The sequence below is a fragment of the Solanum stenotomum genome, chromosome 10, assembly GCF_019186545.1.
Source record: "Solanum stenotomum isolate F172 chromosome 10, ASM1918654v1, whole genome shotgun sequence".
NCBI lineage: Eukaryota > Viridiplantae > Streptophyta > Magnoliopsida > Solanales > Solanaceae > Solanum > Solanum stenotomum.
Genome location: NC_064291.1, coordinates 7,753,497 through 7,773,285, shown reverse-complemented (window position 1 = coordinate 7,773,285; position 19,789 = coordinate 7,753,497). Strand labels below are relative to the sequence as shown.

At 35.7% G+C, this 19,789-nt stretch overlaps 1 protein-coding gene across 1 annotated transcript in view; it reads right to left on the bottom strand.

Moving 5' to 3' along the window:
- The window catches only part of LOC125841801 (subtilisin-like protease SBT3.10), a 29,320-nt gene extending 10,323 nt beyond the window's left edge, over window positions 1-18,997 (bottom strand). Inside the window, exons 1-7 of the mRNA XM_049520973.1 lie at window positions 18,875-18,997; window positions 9,977-10,246; window positions 9,258-9,356; window positions 2,552-2,643; window positions 2,221-2,318; window positions 1,510-1,665; window positions 191-534 (exon numbers count right to left, since the gene is read on the bottom strand). Of these exons, the coding sequence (XP_049376930.1) occupies window positions 191-534; window positions 1,510-1,665; window positions 2,221-2,318; window positions 2,552-2,643; window positions 9,258-9,356; window positions 9,977-10,246; window positions 18,875-18,997 (1,182 nt within the window). The remainder of the gene's footprint in view (window positions 1-190; window positions 535-1,509; window positions 1,666-2,220; window positions 2,319-2,551; window positions 2,644-9,257; window positions 9,357-9,976; window positions 10,247-18,874) is intronic.
- Window positions 18,998-19,789: the final 792 nt, after the last annotated feature.

The window sequence follows — 19,789 nt, the reverse complement described above, 5'->3', positions numbered from 1 at the left end:
GTATGTTAGTTGGTATAAAGGCTATATATACTCTAGTTTTTGGACGGCAGGACCACCAATGTCCCAAAAGTGCTAGTGCAAAGGCGGAGCTAGGTGGGGGTTCCTGGGTTCAGACGAACCTAGTAGCTTTTTTGTAGATCCTATATTTGTACTAGAAAATTAAATAAGATATATAAATTTCCAACCATACCTTATAAATTGCTAATCTTGCAAGTGGTGCTCCTCCTCTTGATGTTCCCATGTTAAGACCATAGTATTGAATATTATTAACATAAGAACCAGCAGCTGTATAGGCAACATGTGTACCATGTCCATCTTCATCTAATGGTGATAAATTATATGATTTTTCCACCATTGTTTGGTTTAGTTTATATTCTTCCATCAATCCTTTTATGTACCAACGAGCTCCAATAATTTTTTTGTTACAATGTTTTGTGGCATTGAAATTTGCTTCTGATTTGCAACTACCTTTCCATCGAGACGGAATTGGACCTAGCTCTTTATCGTTAAAACCTTCTAAGTCTCCCCATATACCTATAAAAAATTGTCTTTTAGCGTGTAACTTCTACACATATCAATCGTTATATAAAATACTTTATTGATAACAACAAGAACTATCTAGGATAAGTGGGATCTACGAAGAAGAGATAGTACGATATGTAGACTTTATGACGAATTGTTTCTGATAGACCTTCAACTCAAGATAAATCATATCAAAGCATTCGGAAAAGTATTTTATTGAGTTGAGGTGTATGTCCAAGATTTTATTGGAAAAATAAGTATTTTTTGGTAGTAGCAGAAGTTATTTTTCAAAAGCCAGAAAATAATGTAAGTATATTTTTCATAAAATACTTTTTGAACATTGACTAAAACACATACTATTTCTCTATTATTGATAAAAGTATTTTTCAAATTGATTAGCCAAATACAAACTGTTACAAATACTAACGATAAAACACTTTAAAAATAAGTAGATTTTGAAAGTTTGACCAAACAAACTGTTAGTATTCAGAGGTGTATCCAAGGAGGGGTCACCGGTTCACGTGAACCCATGCTTCCCTCCCGAGATCATATATAGTAGTTTTATATTTTAAAAATATATTGAAATATAGATGTGTGAACCTACACTTGGAGTATCATATAATGCGATGATGACTGGGTGCGCCTCTCTACGTGAGGTTATAAATTTTAATTTTATATTAATCTTGTTTCATTTGTCTTTCTAAAATTAGATAACACCTCTCTAAATGGTTATCGGTAACACTTTTGCATTTTAATTAATTTTGGAGCTATAATATTAAAATTTTAACTGATTTCAATAATAAGAACCTAAATGTCGAACTGATCAAATTTATATGATCAATATTTTTGTAATGATGCACCCATCATCTCGAAATCCTGAATACGCCTCTGTTAAATAGTATTTAGACTGAAATATTTAGATGTGTATTCAGATTTTAATCATCTTAAATCTTAATTTTACGTAAAAAGTTAAAAAAAAAATTAAACCTGTATCCACAACGCCAATGATTATTCCATCACCCTGATTTGTTTTGTTGAGAAGATTGTTGGGATCACTTTTAGGAAGACCCAAAAAATCCCAACTTCTTGTTGTATGAGTCTTGTAAATTTGATTTTGTACAACTCGAATCACACCAGGTAATTCTGAAATACAATTTAAACACATATATCAACTTTATAATAAATAACACATTGAATTTCTAGAATTTTTTAAAATTTATTTAGAAGGAAAAAGACTCAAATATGTCATCGAACTTTGAGAAATTTTTTATCTATATCATAAGTTAAAAGTTTGTCTCATCTATGTCATTTTCGTTTGAGAAAAAGCTCATCCATGTCATTATTTATCAACCAAAAACAATTCTGATTTTACAAAACCATTTTTATACGTGGTCAATTATGATTTGGCCACATCATTAATTAAATATTTTTTTTTAAAGAGAAAAAACTCAAATATGTCATTGTACTTTGAGAAAAGGCACATCATTTCAATTAATAAATAATGACATGAATGAGCCGTTTTTCAAATGAAAATGACATAAATGACCCCTTTTTCAAAATTTGACGACATATTTGAATCTTTTCTCAAAATTCGATGCATATTTAAGTTTTTTCCCGATCATACATATGCTAGTTTTATAAGGTACAAATGCATGTTTGTGGAAGTATTTTTTTTAACCAAAAGAAATAACAATATACCTCTAATTTGTTTAGCTTGAGAATCAGTCAATTTAGCAGCAAATCCAGAGAAGCCATGTCTATAGCTATATACCATATTTTTTTTGCCTTCTTCTTTACTGCATGACCAGAAAATACGAGTTTAAATTTTATGTAAAATTATAAAATATTTTTACAATCAGATCGCTCATAAGATAATTACAAATAAATTTCTGTGATAAGCATTATGAGTAACTATTTATACATTAATTGTGTAAAATACTTTTGTGCATTGTAGATAAAAAATGATATAGTCATATTAATGTATTAATTATCATTAATAGGGATTTATAATAACATAATATATACCTACCTCCCAATCACTTGACCTAATATGTCATGATGTGAATCAGTGATAAGTTCATGATCATCATGTGGCTTGTGTCCCAAGTAAATGATGTAAAGCTGCACATCAAAAGGGTATAAAATCAACAGCCAATCATAATTTATCTCAATGGCATGTTGACTCTCAATTGTGTGTTTATTCCCTTTTCTTAATAGTAAATATGTATATAAAATTATTTACCTTAAAATAATAATGCGAAGAAAAAGTAATATGTTGAAAGTAAGAAGTATGAAAATTTGAGATCAAATGATAAATACCAATAATAAGATATACCTTGTTTATGTTTCATTTCTTCAATAAATTTAGTAATGAGCATCATGATGATTCTATTGTTTCGATGGAGATAAAAATCTATGATTAACTATTAAGAAAATTTTCAATTTCAACGAAATCTTTTTTTTTATTAAAACTGTGTTCAACTCTATCCCTAGAGTATATTGAATAAACATAAATTGATATAACATACTTTCTCTTATTAGTATTAATTATAGGTCTAGAAACAATATTTTATGCGGTGCTTATGATTTAGTAACTATCTTTCTAACCGAGAATGTTTCAGTTTATGCTCCTGCCTGTTATCTAGATATACCAAGAAATACGTACGGTGGAATTAGGCTACTATAAAATATTTACTAATGGGTAAGAATTATTCTTTAAATTTATGTTTTCATAATGGTGTCTAAAATGCAAAAATAACAAGTAAATCCCAAAAAAAATAATAAAGAAGCACAAGTTTCCAATACTTTTCTTTTTTTTTAAAAAAAAACCTTTATATAAAATTCAATAATATAACAAAAAATATACCTTAGTATCAGCTTCTTCTGCTTTTGCGATTATTTCACGTAAACATGTAAAGATTAACAAGAATAATAAAAGAACATAAGAAAAAGTTGGATTATTCATATTTTTTAATTCTCTCCTTTCTATGATAAAAAGTGTGAAAGGGAGAAGATAACCCAACTTTTGGATGAATTTCAAAACAACTTTGATTAATTAAATTAGATAATACTTGCAAGGTTTATATAGCTTATTACACTAACCCCACCGAGTAGAGAAAAATAATGTGTGCCTCATATTTTAAGTACAAGTATTAGCCATTTAATTAGTTTCGTACAAATAAATTGTTGCTACTTCTACTCCTTTAATGTAATTATGCCTCACAAAAAAAATGAAGGGGTATTTTTGTGTTTATGGAAATTAAGGTTTTCAAGAATATGTTGCATAAGTTGAGGTAGAATATTATCACGATTCAAAAATCAGGTGTGATGACACCTGTTTTATTCCACCAAGACAAGTCAGTCTAAACGATCCTAGATAGAGTAAATGTGGAAGTAAGAACGAAATTTAGATCTAATCATATGTCACGACCCAAAAATGGATGTGATGTCACTTGTCTATTCCCACAAAGACAAGTCTGCCTCAAACCCAACATGAATGAAAGAAATGGGGAAGTAAAACAAGAATAACATAAAGGCGGAAAGCTTAGTCATTCTAATATAACCCCACAACTTGGTTATCACGTGTACACGCCACTAAATCATAAAAGCAAAAATGAGAGATAATTACAAATCTCAAAGTATTTGTCTCTCAATTAGAACTAAGCATAAACATAAAGGAAAAAAAGAACCCACCAACTACCTCTCAAAGTCTTTCAACAAGCCTCAATAGAAGAAGAAGAGCAATCACGTGGAACCAAGCTCGAAACCTACACAAGTGTAGATTAAAGGAGTGAGAACCAAACAACACAATACTCAGCAAGCCACCTAATAAACAAAACAAAACTAGCTAGAAAATGAGTACTGATTTCATCCGAACCTCCTAGAACTACTATGTCACAACCCGAGCCTACACTTTGGATGTCGCCGACACTCGAGAAATATTGCTGGTCCCCAAGCGAATCTTCATCCTGGCTGACTACAAGCTTAAGACTAATTTGAGCATACATAAACATCAAATTGAAAGAAATACTAAATCAATTAGTGTATTAAATCTCAAAAATCTCTGAATATACCGAGTATTAAACATAAGCTTTAAAGAAAACCTATGAAACTGAAAGACTCTCCAAAACTGTCTATGTATGAAGCCTCAACTATACAAACGAGAGTGTCGGGACAAGACCCACGACTCCTCAAGGGAACTACTACTAATAACTCATAAAACTGGAGTCCTCTAGAAGCAAAGAGGTCTTACTCAAAAGCTAATGAGCAGATGAAGTGATCTCAATGGAATCTTGTTGAGGATTCTAAGAACCTGTATCTACATCAGTAAAAGATGCAAGTTGAACGACATCAACAAGAAATCTATTGAATGTACGAGTATGTAATAAGTTAAATAACAAATAACTGAATGAAAGGACTACAATAGATATAAATATATATACTCAATTGAAAGTAAGGAAATATATGAGTTAAATGATTTAAAGCTTTAAAAAAATACTTACTCATCTTTGAACTCAACATATTAAGTGATATAATACAAAATACACTTTTAACTCTATTTTGGAGATTCTCTAACCAACAACCATCACTATAAGCTACGTGATGATACATCGTCTTGCCCACGCTGCCAGAACTGTCCTACATCATGCCGGGGTATAGAACCTCTTAACTAAGTGGATCCATTAAGCAATAAGGATTCAAAAAAGTATGATCATGTACCCATGTTGGCAAGATATTATTTATGAGGATTTTGAGTTGTCTGAACTCATCCCCATATCGGTGCTAAATACTACTCCCAATAGTATATACTCATGCTCAAATGTATAAAACATACTCTTTCTTTGGTTTGAGATAATTGCTCAAACTGTCCTCTTAAAGAGGTAACTTCTCTGAAATATCTCTGAACTCATAAACTCGTTCAGGAATCAAAGTTTCTCTTTTCTCAATGTAACAAAATAATACATCTAGGACTACATAGTTCCCTTAAACTTTACTTAAAAAATTCTCTTTAAACTCTACTCAAACTCTAATTTACTTTCTCAGAAAAAAAAGTTTTTAAATAAACATTTATTGTGATTTGGTCATTGATGACTCGGGAACTCATATTACATAAAAATTGATGACATATCTAGAAAATGTCATACTACTTAAACATTGGTGGCATACTCGACTGTCATACTAATCATGAATCTTAGTTCTTTTCTCAATGTGAAAATAGTTCTTTTGGAACCATTTGTGTTCCTTTTAAAGTCTTTTTTCAAATTAATGCTTTTAAACTTTTCTCTTAAACTCGCTTTAGTTTTGAATGTGCACTAAGACAAGTGATTAGGATATGCAGGGATTTTCAAAGTTAAATGAAGCTTATAGGAGCTAATATAGAGAAGGGGTAACGTGGACACAACTTAAAGGAGCACACACCGGATAAAACAAAGAACAGAATCGGCCCAACGACCTTTGGAGCACTACTGGCGCAGGGTGCCAGACCCTGAACTTTGGTGGTCAGGCCTGGGCGCACTACTGACGCGCTGCCGCAAGACCTGTAGTACTTGGGCGAGGTTTGTGCGAACTTCTTGTGTGCCGCCCCAGTCCCCTCCCCAGCATCCCTGACAAACTTTCAAGTTAAAATAGGGACCCAAATTAGTTTAGAATTGATAAATTTTCCTAATCTCTTCTTGTTTCTCAAACCCAAAATCAATACATGAGAATTTTCATACAATTTCTTTAGAAAAACATAACTTTACTAAATTAATAGGGTTTATGTGATACTAAGCATGAACAACATAATAATATTCACAAAACAAAAAATCATAACCTTAACTGTTAAAGTATCGAATTTTAGTATCAAGAACTACAAATGGATCCTTTAGATGCAACGATTTCTGACTGAATTGAGATGTAGAGCGTGAGTACGAACTAGTCCAATACTATGATAGCCTTACATACCTAAAATGAACAAAGGTTCTTGGTAAATCTATGGAAACTTGAAAAACGCTTGAACCCTAGTTTTTTCTCCTCTTGAAACCTTGCTTTAATTCTTCTAAGTGTTACAGAACGTGAAAAGATGTTTTAACACTGATTATACCCTTAATTAGGTGAAGAAAAAATGTGTCTTAGGCTTAGAAGGAGTGGGAAAAGACCAAACTACCCTTCTAAAAACGGTTGAGGTGCCTTACAAAAAGATGCTTCACTAAAATAGGCATATCCTTTTACTCCGAACTCGAAATTAAGCAAACTTAGGACTCAAAGATGTTTAATTTGATAGGTCATGGGCCACCTAATTCTTTATGTTCTGAGAGATATGACTATTTGAAGTTAATCGATAAGGAAGCTTTCAACTCAACTTTGTGCTAGGGGATTCTGGTGACCTTAATTGATATCCAGAATCATTCCAACACTAATGAATTGACCTTAGAATATAAGAACAATTAAGAAGCACTCGGTACGACCTTATACACAATTCAAGAATGGTTCGGGTCTTAAATTAGAATTTTTTGGGGTGTTACATACAACCTGCATGGAAATCGGCCTAATCCAACAGTTTCACAATACATCGTTCACAAGGTTTAACAACAACAGTTCAACAATCATCAAATATCAAGTATGACAATCAAAAGTGTCAAGCTCACCAAAACACAAGTACAATCAACACAAAATTGCAAGATTTATCATTCACAATATCAATCGGAACTCAGGAAATCACCCATAGTTCATGAACTCACTGGTTATGACCTCGACATCAATACAACTCACCGTAAATGACCTTGACATCAATAACACTTGCCAAAAATTACTTTGGCATCAATAGCACTCACCGAAAATGACCTATGCATCAGTAACTCTTTCCAGAAATGACCTCGACATCGAAAACCATCACATATCTCATCATGGTACACAAAAATCAAATCAAATAATTAATTTCACACCAAAAGGAAGAGACAATAACTCAAGTAAATCGAGACCACAATAATGTCATCAAAGCATTTCATCAATCAACACATTAGGGTTCACAACAAGGCAAATTCACAAAGTATTATGATCAACACATTGTCTTTTAATTCATTAATATCAATCAAGTGGAATAATTAAACCCATCACCTCGTTCGATTACTCCATACACATACAAATAAAGGGAAAATACACGATTTTACTAATTTAACAAGGTTTAGGAGATCATTTGCCTCAATTTCAATCATTAGTCAATCTAAGACTCGAGTCTTCTCTTTCCTAACAATGTCCAAAGATACACAATCAAATTCAATCAAGTAATCACAATAAGATTGCGGAAATAACAACATCAAAATCAAACACTTTAAAAAATGTGCCAAAACAACTTGAAAATCCAATTTGAAAAACTGAGGTTTGAATCCAAAAATCTTTACTTGAAAATGCTACCCAAGGCATTTGGAACTCATTGGTGAAAGCCACTTCAAAAATGGATTTAAATACAACTCAAAATCACCATTTTACCAAGTTCTTTGGTTCTTGATAAAACCCCAAATTATCATTCCAAAAATCTTGACTTGAACATTTAAAGTCATAAATAATAATGGGTAAATGGACATTTAAGATTAGGAGTCATTACCCAAATATTTCATCTAAAAATCCTTGTTCAAATCACCTCCCAAAGCTCCAACACTAAAAAATGGAGAAATGGGGTTGGAACCCCGATTTTAAAAAATATTTTGTCAAGGACCCCTGCCCACAAACGCGTACCCCTGTCCGCGAATGCAAGATTTAATGAACCGAGACTCCGCAAATGTGACAAGGCTATTGCGAACGCGGAGGTCAACATCTTGAACCTCCATGAACATTGTCGAGCCTCCACAAATGTAGGGGTGCCCATAATTCCTCTCAGCAAAAGCGGTCACAAGCTCCTCAAATGCGGAGAATTGGCACCAACAATAGAAACAAAAAAAATCAGCAATCTCTAAGTCTCTGTTGGACCTTCGGCATTCACTCGGAATCCCATATACACAAATCATATATGTAAATTGACTAAAATCAACATTTTGGACTCAATAGAACCATCAAAACACCAATTCGAGGTTTCCTTGACCTGAAACTCATGAAAGTCACAAGAAATGAATATAACCTAAAAAGGCCAAATCAAGCTCGGAACCTCTAAAAATTCAACCAAGATTTCTCTTAGGCAAAAATTCACACGCTTAATCCAATGGAACTCACTGAATTCCAATACGAGCATCCAAACCCTGAATGTTGACCAAAGTCAACCCAAAGGCTAAACTTTTCAACAAATTTTTAACTTAGGACCACAAATCTTCAAAAAGACTCAGAATCTAAAAACTCTCTTGGACCAATTTCCATATTCAGGGATGGATGAAATCGAGGGAATTCCATCCGATACTCAAAACTCTAAAAGACACTGAAAACCACTTTTTAACAACTTTAGCCTTTCAAATTCTCAAATTCACAACTTTTAACTCAAAACTTAAAACCAATTTCAAAACTCATTCAAAAAAATGACTCGAGGACAATATCGAGAGGGAAATAGGTAATTTTATGAAAATTTCCAAAATTGAGCAACTGGGTCATAACATTATCTACCACTATGTACATCCTCGAACATAAGGATAAAAGAAAGTACTTGGAGCCTCGAAAAGATGAGGCTACCTACCACGCATGTCGGACTCTGTCTCCCAAGTCGCCTCACCAAGGTAACAGTGATTCCACTACATCTTTAGTGAATCAATATCCTTAGTCCTAAGCTTTCATACCTGCCTATCCATGATAGATATAGGCTCCTCCTCAAAAGAAAAGTCAGGACCTAACACAATTGAATCAAGAGAAAGCACACGAGACTCATTTGACACATACTTTCAAAGCATGGAGACATGTAACACATGATTCACAACTGGAAAGCTAGGTATCAAGGATAATTTATAGTCCATCTCTCTCACTCGGCTCAAAATCTCAAAAGGTCTGATGAATTTAAGGCTAAGCTCGCCCTTTTTTTCCAAACCTCATCATACCCTTCATGGTTGACACTCAAAGCCAAACATGATCACCTCCATAAACACTAGGCTCGTACTATCCGATCTATATAACTCCTATGTCGACTCTAAGTTGTCAACAGTCTACCTTAAATAATACAAATTTGCTCTATAACATCTATAAGAAAGTCTGTATCTAAAGAGTCCATCTCAGATGAATCAAACCAACCAATCGGAGATCTACAATGTCTACCATATAATGCCTTAAATGGGGCCATTTGAATACTGAAGTGATAACTGTTGTTGTAGGCAAACTCTAAGGGTAAATACTAATCTTCTCTAGCACCAAAATTAATCACACAAGTTCGGAGCATGCCCTTCAACACTTGAATCATCCGCTTGGACTGACTATCTGTCTAAGGGTGAAAATGATGTACACATATCTAACCGAGTACCCAAACCATGATGGGGGGTCTTCCATAAATGGGGTGTGAATAATAAACCTCAATTAGAGAAAATAGAAACTGAGACCTAATGTAGTTGCATAATTGATTGATATAAAGCTCGGCTAACTTCTCCTCCATATACTTCATACGAACTGGGATAAAATGGGAAGATTTGGTCAGCCTGTCAACAGTAACCCAAATGGAGTCATAACCACCCACTGTGGTAGGTAAACCTACAATGAAATCCATAGTTATTCGTTCCCACTTCCAAGTAGGAATAAACATCCTCTGAGATATACCTTCGGGCAGTTGGTGCTCACATTTGACCTGTTGGCAAGTCAAGCACCTAGAAACAAAATCTTCAATATACCTCTTCATGCCACGCCACCACTTATGCTGACTCAGATCATGATACATCTTTTCCTCTCCCGGATGGGTGGAATATCGAGAACAATGGTCTTCATCAAGAATCAATCTAATCAACTCACCCACCTTAGGCACACAAATACTACCTCCTATCCTCAAGACACAATCAGAATCAAGGACAACCTCCTTGAATTCCCCTCTCATCACTTTGACTTGAATGAGACACAACTTCTCATCATCAAACTAGTGCTCACAGATCTTTTCAACTAAGAAAGAACGAGGCTCTATAAAAACAATTAAATTACCACTCTCCTCAAAAATCTATAAATGGAAAAGGCTACTGGCTAACCTCTGAACATCTCTAGCTAATGGTCTCTCTTCATCACTGATAGTGGTAAGACTCCTCATACTAGAAATTTTCCTACTCAATGCATCGACCACTATATTAGCCTTCCCCAAATAATACAAGATGGTGATATCATAGTCCTTTAGTAGCTCAAGTCATCTGTACTGCCTCAAGTTAAGATCCCTCTGACTGAAGATGTACTGAAGACTTTGATGGTCAATGAAGACCTCACAATGTACCCCATACAGATAATGCCACCATAACATAGGCATAAAGACTACGAATTATAACTCCAAGTCATGAGTATAGTAGTTCTTCTCATGGGTCTTCAACTGTCTACAAGCATAGACGATCACCTTTTTATTCTACATTAGAATACCACCTAACCCAATTCCAGAAGTCTCACTGTATACAGTAAATTCTACACCCTTTTTAGGTAAGGTCAACAAAAGAGCCGAAGTCAACAATGTTTTGAGCTTTTGAAATCTCTCCTCACACTTATCAAAACACAGAAAGCTCACACTCTGTCGATTAAATTTGTTCAAAAGAGATGCAATAGTCGAGAATGTCTGGATAAATCATCTCTAATAGCCTGCAAGTTCCACAAAACTCTGAATCTTAGTAACTGAAGTAGACCTGTCTAACCTCTAATTGCCTCAATCTTGGTTGGATCCACCTGAACACCCTCTTAGATACCACGTGTCCTTAAAATGCAATAGAATCAAGTCAAAAATCGCACTTCGAGAACTTGACATACAATTTCTCCTCCCTCGATATTTGGAGCACAATACTCAAATGTCAATCATGATATTCCTCATTCATGGAGTACACCAAGATGTCATTGATGAAGACTATCACTAAAGAATTTAGATAAAGTCGAAATATTCCATTCATCAACTCCATGAACATTGTAAGGGCGTTAGTCAAAATGAAAGACATCACAAGAAATTCATATTTCCCATAACGAGTGTCACACCCCGAGCCTACACCCCGGGCATGACCGACACTCAAAAACCATTTTTTATCCTCAAGATAACTCTTGGCTTGACTGACTACTTAGAGGACGAATACTCAAATGATAAAAGACTTAGAAACACAATGTAGCTTAATATAATTCAACTGGAATGTTTGAAAATACCCATTTCAATAATCATAATAGTTTACAAAACATATTTAAGGAAAATATTGAGAGAATCCTCAACTCAATCTATAAAGCCTCGAATACTAGGATAGATGTTAGGACAAGACCCACGACAACTCAACAATAATAGGAAAATAAATGTGAAATCCTCTGGAAAGTAAAAAGACTCACCAAAGCTATCTAAAGTGCAAAGTGATCTCAATGAAATGCGTGTTGATGATCCTAAACACTTGTATCTGCACCATAAAAGATGCAGGTCGAATGACATTAGTACATTGAATGCACGAGTATGTAATATAGACGAGGCGTAATAACTGAATGAAAATACTGCAATAGATGCAACATGAACTCAAGTGAATGTAAATAATTAAAGGAATTAAATCATTTAACTTTACAAAAATACTTACCCATCTCTGACTCCACATAATAAGTGTTATATGAAAAATACACTTTAACTATATTGAGAGATTCTCTAACCGACAACCATCACTATGAGCTACGTGATGATACATCGTCATGTCCACACTGCCACAACTATTCTATATCGTGTCGAGATATAGGTGTCACGACCCAACCCACCGGGCCGTGCGGACACCTACATACTACCACCTAAGTAGGAGAACCCTCTTATCACAATAGTTATAACATGCGGAAAATTAGATAAAATGGAAATAAATATACTAACAGAATTTTATAAACGGAAAAGGGTCAAAATTGCCCCTGAATTATGTGAAATAGACCACTTATACCCTTCGTTACATTTTGGGATAAAAAATGACCTTGCTGTTATCCTAAGAGACCACAAATACCCTCAAGATTTAACACCCCAAATTTTTATTGACGTGGCAAGCCATGTGGGACTAATTCTTCCACCTAAACGTTGCCAACTAGGATTCACTCCAAAAGAACTAGACCTTTAGCGGCGACAATAGTTGCCACAAAAGCCCAGAAAATCGTCACTAAACGTTTTTAACATTAAATTCTAATTTTGTGTTTTTTTCTTCATTATTTTTAAAAAAACCAAAAATGATATCGATTATGTAGGAGTTTGAAGACACTGTATGTTTTATTTTTATGTCATATGTAAATGTATAAAATGTACAATGATGCATCATATAGTAGGAGATTTGAATCGAGAAGTAATTTTGATGACTTTTCGTAATAATATTGGATGTTTATAATATTGATATTGCCAGTTATTTATTTTAGAAAATTACGTTGCAATCGAAAATTAATTATCATTTCTTTTTGTTGACAAAATAGGTTTTACTAGCGAATGGTTGTTGGAGCCTTAGTCGCCACAAAAAATCACTCATAACCTTTAGTGGCAATATTTTGAGATTTTGTGGCGACTTTGTCGCCACTAAAGGTCAAGTTCTTTTGTAGTGAATCTTAGTTGGCAACGCTTAGGTGGAGGTATTAGTCCCATGTGGCTTGCCATGTCACTAAAAATTTGGGGTGTTAACTCTTGAGGGTATTTGTGGTCTCCTAGGATGACGGCGGGGGTATTTTTGATCCCAAAATATAATGGAAGGTAAAAGTGGCCTATTTCGCATAGTTCAGGGGCAATTTTGACCCTTTTCCATTTTATAAATAAGAACTTTTAACACAATTTTGGTTAAGACTTGTAAAGTAATCAACACCATCAAGGATCTAGTCTAAACAGGTACAAGAGCTGCTAAGAGTACAAACTGAACATAATAATAAATGACATAGCTCTCACCATGCGGAAGGAAAAGTAGAAGTTGTTGGAGAATTCTTTGTTTTCATCAATGAAACATCACCAATCTGCATCCAGACTATGCCAAAAATGCATAGCAAGAGTAGTATCAGTACAAAACCACACGTACTGGTAGGCATCATCGGTCAACGCGACGCCCACCGCAAAACATAAGAAATCAGCTAGCAAGAGTATGCAATAACGCACTCGCTTCTCCACCTTTACCCTCTCTCGACTACCTCAAATTACACTATTACCCTTACTACTAACCACCCCTCATTCAACCTACTTACCAGTTTCTTGATCAAAGTGTAACACCCTTCAAAAAAATGAAATAGGATAATTAGAGCTTCACGTGCGTGTTAGTAGTTAATATACTTGTATAAAGGGTTGGTAAATTCCCCCCTTGGCTAATTAAATGTTTGGGCATTTATTTTAAGTTGTTTTTATTATTTTAGGTATATTAGATCATTTAATTGAGGGTTATAACTTTATTCTTCAAATTAGAATTTCCAAAATCATCCTCTCTCTAAAAAAAAACTCTCTCTAATTCAAGAAAGAAGAAGGGTGAAGAACTAGGGTTTGAAATTGGAGGCTTCTTTCATCGATTTTTGTGGGCTTTCTCAATATTAAGGTATGGGGACTCTTTATCTTTGATTCCGTTTTTAATCAAAGAGCCAATACAAAGTATTTTCAAAGTTCTTCAAAAAAAACCTTAAAGTCCTAATTTCGATTCTAGCATGGGTTCTTGCATAAAAAGGTTTTAAATGATGATTTATATTGTTATTAATGATTATTAATGGTTTTTAGAAAGAAATCTCCATGAACCCATGTTTTCTCAAATTCTCTAAATTTCACCATAAAGTGGGTGTATTGATTTTGAGTAGATGACTATAGAATTGTGTTTAGTATGGTATGGGCTGTTCATATATGGTATTATATATGTTGAATTGTGAAGAATTGATGTTGAATTGAAGGATATGAGATTTGAGTCTTGCATGGGCAAATAGTGAATCGGTCCTTATGTTGATTATTAGATTATGTTTAGCTTGTGTTGTATAGCTAAATTCTACTATTATCTATGTTATTCTATTGTGATATTATGGAGAATTAAGGATGGTGATTGTGGCTTGGAAAGGATGGTAAGTTGACCTAGTTTATAAATAATGTTGAATTAGTAGGGAATTGAGTATTTTGGTTTATGGCCTTTGAAAAGGTGGTAAGATGGCTTGATCTCTTAATATTGTTATAATTGCTTCTTAGGTTGGATCCACATTTGGTGGAAGTGTTGCTTGTTGCTTTGGAATTATGATTGTGGCAATGAAGGGCATTGTATGAGTATTGTTGTATTGTTGTGTTATTATATATAAATGAGGCTATATATAAAGTCCTATATGAAGCTACATACATAGTTTTATGTGAAGCTATATGTGAAGGCATGATGTGAATGAGTTTATGTGATCTTGTGATGATCCTATGTAAAGTGGATAGCATTGTGATTTAAAGTATGATTTCTCATGATGGATATATGAAATGATGTTGGATTATGAAGTATTCTTAGATGATAATGATGTGACTTGGTTGGTAGAGTAAAGTGTCCCTCCTTGTTACTTAACGTCTTGAATGCATGAATGTGTGAAGTGGGCTAGAACTAAGAAATGGTGTCCTTTCTATAAATGCTAAAAGAGGAATTATAGGCCACGACTTGAATCGGCAGAACTAAGAAATGGTGCCCTTTCATAAGTCTAGCTTTCTTAAGTAAATGTATAACCTTGAAGGATGGGCCTTAGGGCGATGTTCCCTTCTTGAGTGAAATGATAGACTTAGAGATGGTGGACCGGAATGTTAACAAACTCTCTCTAAGAAAGTCAATGAGCTATCATTATGAACCTTGATTGGCTAGGACTAAGAAATGGGGCCTTTCTTGGGAAGAGGTACTATGAGTTGGTTGAACTAAAAAAGGAACCCTCTTTAGTACATATGTGAATGAAATACTCTATGGGAAATAAGGCTAGCACCGAGTGGATGTGGTTAGGAAGGTGGCCTAGTTGAATATGAGATTAGGCACAATGAACTTCCTTGGACATCCCCTAAACCATGTGCCTACATAGGTTGCTTACTAGTTCTACCTTTGGAAAGTAGGACAACCTCCACGGAGTAGGATAGACTCCGGATTCCATGCCTAGCTAGTATGGTCTATGTCAGTTATGCCTATTCCCATCATGTGGGATGTGCACTCTAGTTATTGGATAGGTTCTACAATGTGTAGGTAGTAGTATGGGATGCTATATACACATGGGACGAGTAGGCTTTGAAGATACTAAAGTGAGTTTCCTAAGTCTAACGACTATTATGTGAAAGTCCCCTTATGTGCTTGAATGTCTCCTAAATGGTTTCTTAAAGAATATTGGTCTATTGATGTTATGTTATAAAGGAAATGTCCTTATCTAAGGTAATCTTGAGGAACACTTAAGTGTGCTTGAAGAGGTTGTATGGGCGGTCACTTCTTGTCTCACTCAAGTGTGTCTTAAGGTTATATTAGGTAGAGGTCCTATGGTAATGAAATGGTGTGCGTTCTTTTAAAGTTAAGCATGGGTTGTATATGAATATATGTTGAGTATGTATATGGTTGGCTATGGTTTTATATGTGAACATTGACTTGTATTATGTCTCCTATACTTGTGAAGTGAAGGTTTTATCAAAATAATATGAAAGCATTTATTCCTTGTAAATGTCCGTTTTGGCATGTTTTTGCATGGTCTCCATACTTAGTACTTAATTGTGTTAACCCCTTTCTTTCCTTTTTGACTAAAGTGTAGGGATTTGGAGATGGTGACATGTTATGGCTACTTGATTAGGTTTCTAAGGTGTTTGAAGATGAAGACTTGGTGAGTCCTCATAGGTTCGAGGACAATACCCTACATGTTCTTTTTTTTATGTCTTTCTAGTATTTGCTTAAGTTTTGTATGGGCTTAGTCCCAATGGCGTATTCAAAGTATTAGATGGTTTGAGACATAAGTGTATAAAGTCTAGAAGTCTTCCGCTTGCTATTTTTAAATGAAATGTCTTCTTTGTAAAAAAAGTTTTTAATTCCTTATGGTTTTTAGTGTCTATGCGATAAATGAATGCTAAGAGGCTTGTATTAGACCTCCGAGAGGTCGAGTACGCCGGTTACGACTAGGGGGTGCTCTCGGGTCGTGACACAAAGCCTAACCATTCTAACACATAAAAGAGACCACAAATTAGACTACATGCATTCCGACTAACTGCCCACAACAAACCCTTACTTCCTCCTTTATATTACCCATCCTTTGCCACATGGTACTTTATGCCAAGCTACCTAACTACCAACCACGAATCTCTTTCTCCAAGGCAAAATCTGCTTAAGTATTTACATCACGTACACTACCTCCACTTCTCACCCTTGCAACATATGGACATCCCTGGTTTCTTGACATTAACACCCTTGAACACTTTGGCCTTTCCAGTTAATTCAACAACGAGATACATAATGGGTTAAATCAACATAGTAGAAAAAACATAAATAGGTCCTCATAATCACTTACAATTCCGGGCAAACAACATCAATTATCATTTGTGAACAACGCACAGTTTCACAGTACCAAAATACACATTCATGTCAAGTCATTGGTCCTCTCATGGGATCCAAACCCAAACTGTTAGCATATCGAAACATGGTACCCGGTCTAATGTTTATGCTGGAACCTGGCAACCGATTCCATATTTATGCCGGAATGTGGCAATCGATCCAAGTTAGTGTGTTGGAATGCAACACCTGATCCATTCAATAAGCCACAACCACAATCACAAGTATATTCTCAAAATCATACAATCAAGTCATGATTCATAGGATACCTCATTCAATTATTCTCATATACGATTAGTGTGATCCACAACGCAACATTCACATACATACATGCATTATAAAGAAGCAAGAACGGACATACATCACCCAATCATGAAATCACAACCATCATAATGAAGTACTCATCGATGTATATCAATTAAACAATAACTCGACCATACTTAGACCTAGCTCATCCTCTAAGGCTTCTTCTTATGATTAAATCATCTTTTGATCGATACACGAAGGCCTACACATAATTCTTACCATTTATTTACATTAAATTACATCGTGAGCACAAATTTATAACTACTCAATTAAATAAAACCTAGCCTACCTGGGCGCCAAGCGGCTGCATGGAGTTTTGACATCGATTCTTGTTTCTGGACTTCATGACGGTAATTTTGACCAAAAATCCACCATTCACCGCACTTCTCATGCTAGAAATTTCCTTCTCCTTTCTGCCCAATCTTAGAGCAACTTTTGGGGGGTTTATACGCTGGTTTACGTCTAAATTAGGTATTTTCCGAAGAAGGATGAATTAATATTTCACGTTAATTACATTTTGTCTCGCCTATCCCGCTCTGGCGCCAGCTTACCCCGCTGTGGCACCGTTGTCCTAGTGGCATCATGCCCGCCCTGGTAGGACAGTGGCTGAGTAATTTCATGAGTTTTTTGCTTTTCCTAAATAACGACGGTTCGGGTCATTACAATAGATACCAATTTACCCCTCATTTGTCCCTGAAGGACTAGTGTACGGAATATCACACGCTCTATTTTAGAGTACTTCTAACTACCGAATTGGTCTATCATGAAAACCATGACGGATGGTGACTCTTTCAATCGAAACACAATAATGCCTTACTTAAAGGGGTCTATTAGGTATTTAAGGCAACACAAGAAGAAACGAACGTGTTTAATTTACACAGCCTGACCCACCAGGGCGGAAGACTTTCCGCTGAGGTGGGGCCGCTGTGGTAAGGGATCTCTCACTGAGGTGGGAGATCGGGAAACAATACATAGGGGGAAAAGTTCCTTTTACTCCATTTGTTCCAAACTCTCCCAAAATTCCCAAAAACACTCTCGATCGCTTCGCTCCGAACGTCAAAATCAAGGTAATTTTCTTGCTCCTTACTCTCTTTACTTCGTTACTTACTTAGCTACGAATGCAAGATGATAATTGATTGGTTAGAATAGCCTTGGGTTAGTTTTCAAAATTTTGAAAAAAGGTTGCTTGATTTGCTAGAAAAACGTAGCATGGGTACTTCCCTTACGTCCCTGATGTCTCAGCAACGTCCTGGGCGTAAGGATTTCGTAAAAATATAGTCGAATCGGTACCAAAATGGGTGGGGAAAGTTGAAAAGTATCTTGGTGTAAAACTCAAACTGTGACGTTATTTAGAGGTTATTTTGCAAAAATAATTGCATATTTAGGTTCTAGGGTAGTTAATACACTCTGATCTGCTGAAATTCTATTGAAAATGAGGATTTTAGGACGAAGAAAAGCCATGATCACACCTGGTGTTCGTCCCAGATAAAGGCCGCTCTGGCGGCCTTTATCCCACTATAGCGGCCTCCATCATCTCGTTGTGGCTGGATTTGGGCCGCTGTGGCGGGACATCGGGAACCAGTGGCCTGCATCTCATTAAGGCTAGAAAATTCCTTTTTCCCTTTAACCAGATATTGTCCAGCCCCATGGAGTCCTAACGTAAATCATTCATATCTTGCAGGCTTATCTAATGACAGGTCTAAATGAAGAAAATTTGCCTTTTGTCCGATTTCCTGACACTGCTAGTCAAGAGAGATTTCTTAACTTTCAGAACAATAAGTTTTTCTGTGAGAGGGGCTTCGTCTTACTCAGGCTGGAGGAGAAAGAGCCTGCCTTCTATGCTCGTCTGATAGAGTTCAGGTGGGCTCCACTGACTGAGGCTCCCCCCACCGTTCGTGCTGACTGGGTGCGGGAGTTCTATGTTATCTTGCCCATCGTCCATTGGAACGACCCTTACCCCATCATTTGCATTCGGGGAGTTTACATCCCCTTGAACACCACTACTATAAATGAGGTACTAGAAGTGTCTGAGGCCTCGAATGCTGAGTACGAGGCTAAGCTGAGGGAGATAGATCTGGGTTGGCTGAGGAACACACTGGTGGAGCCTGCACGCCGAGACAGAGTCTATTGGCCTATTACTGAGGGGCTTACTAGTGCAAAATGGTCACCGGATGCTTAATGGTGGCTTCACTTGGTCACTAGGAGGATTCGCCCATCGGGCAGTCACACATATGCGACATTTCCTCAGGCCTTGGTAGTGGCATGCGCGGTGCAGGGCATTGAGCTTAATGTGAGGGCGCGTATCCTCTCCCAATGGAATATGTTTTATCGGGGTAACAAGAGGATTTCTTCCGTCTCGAACTTATCATTGTGCTGTGCAAATA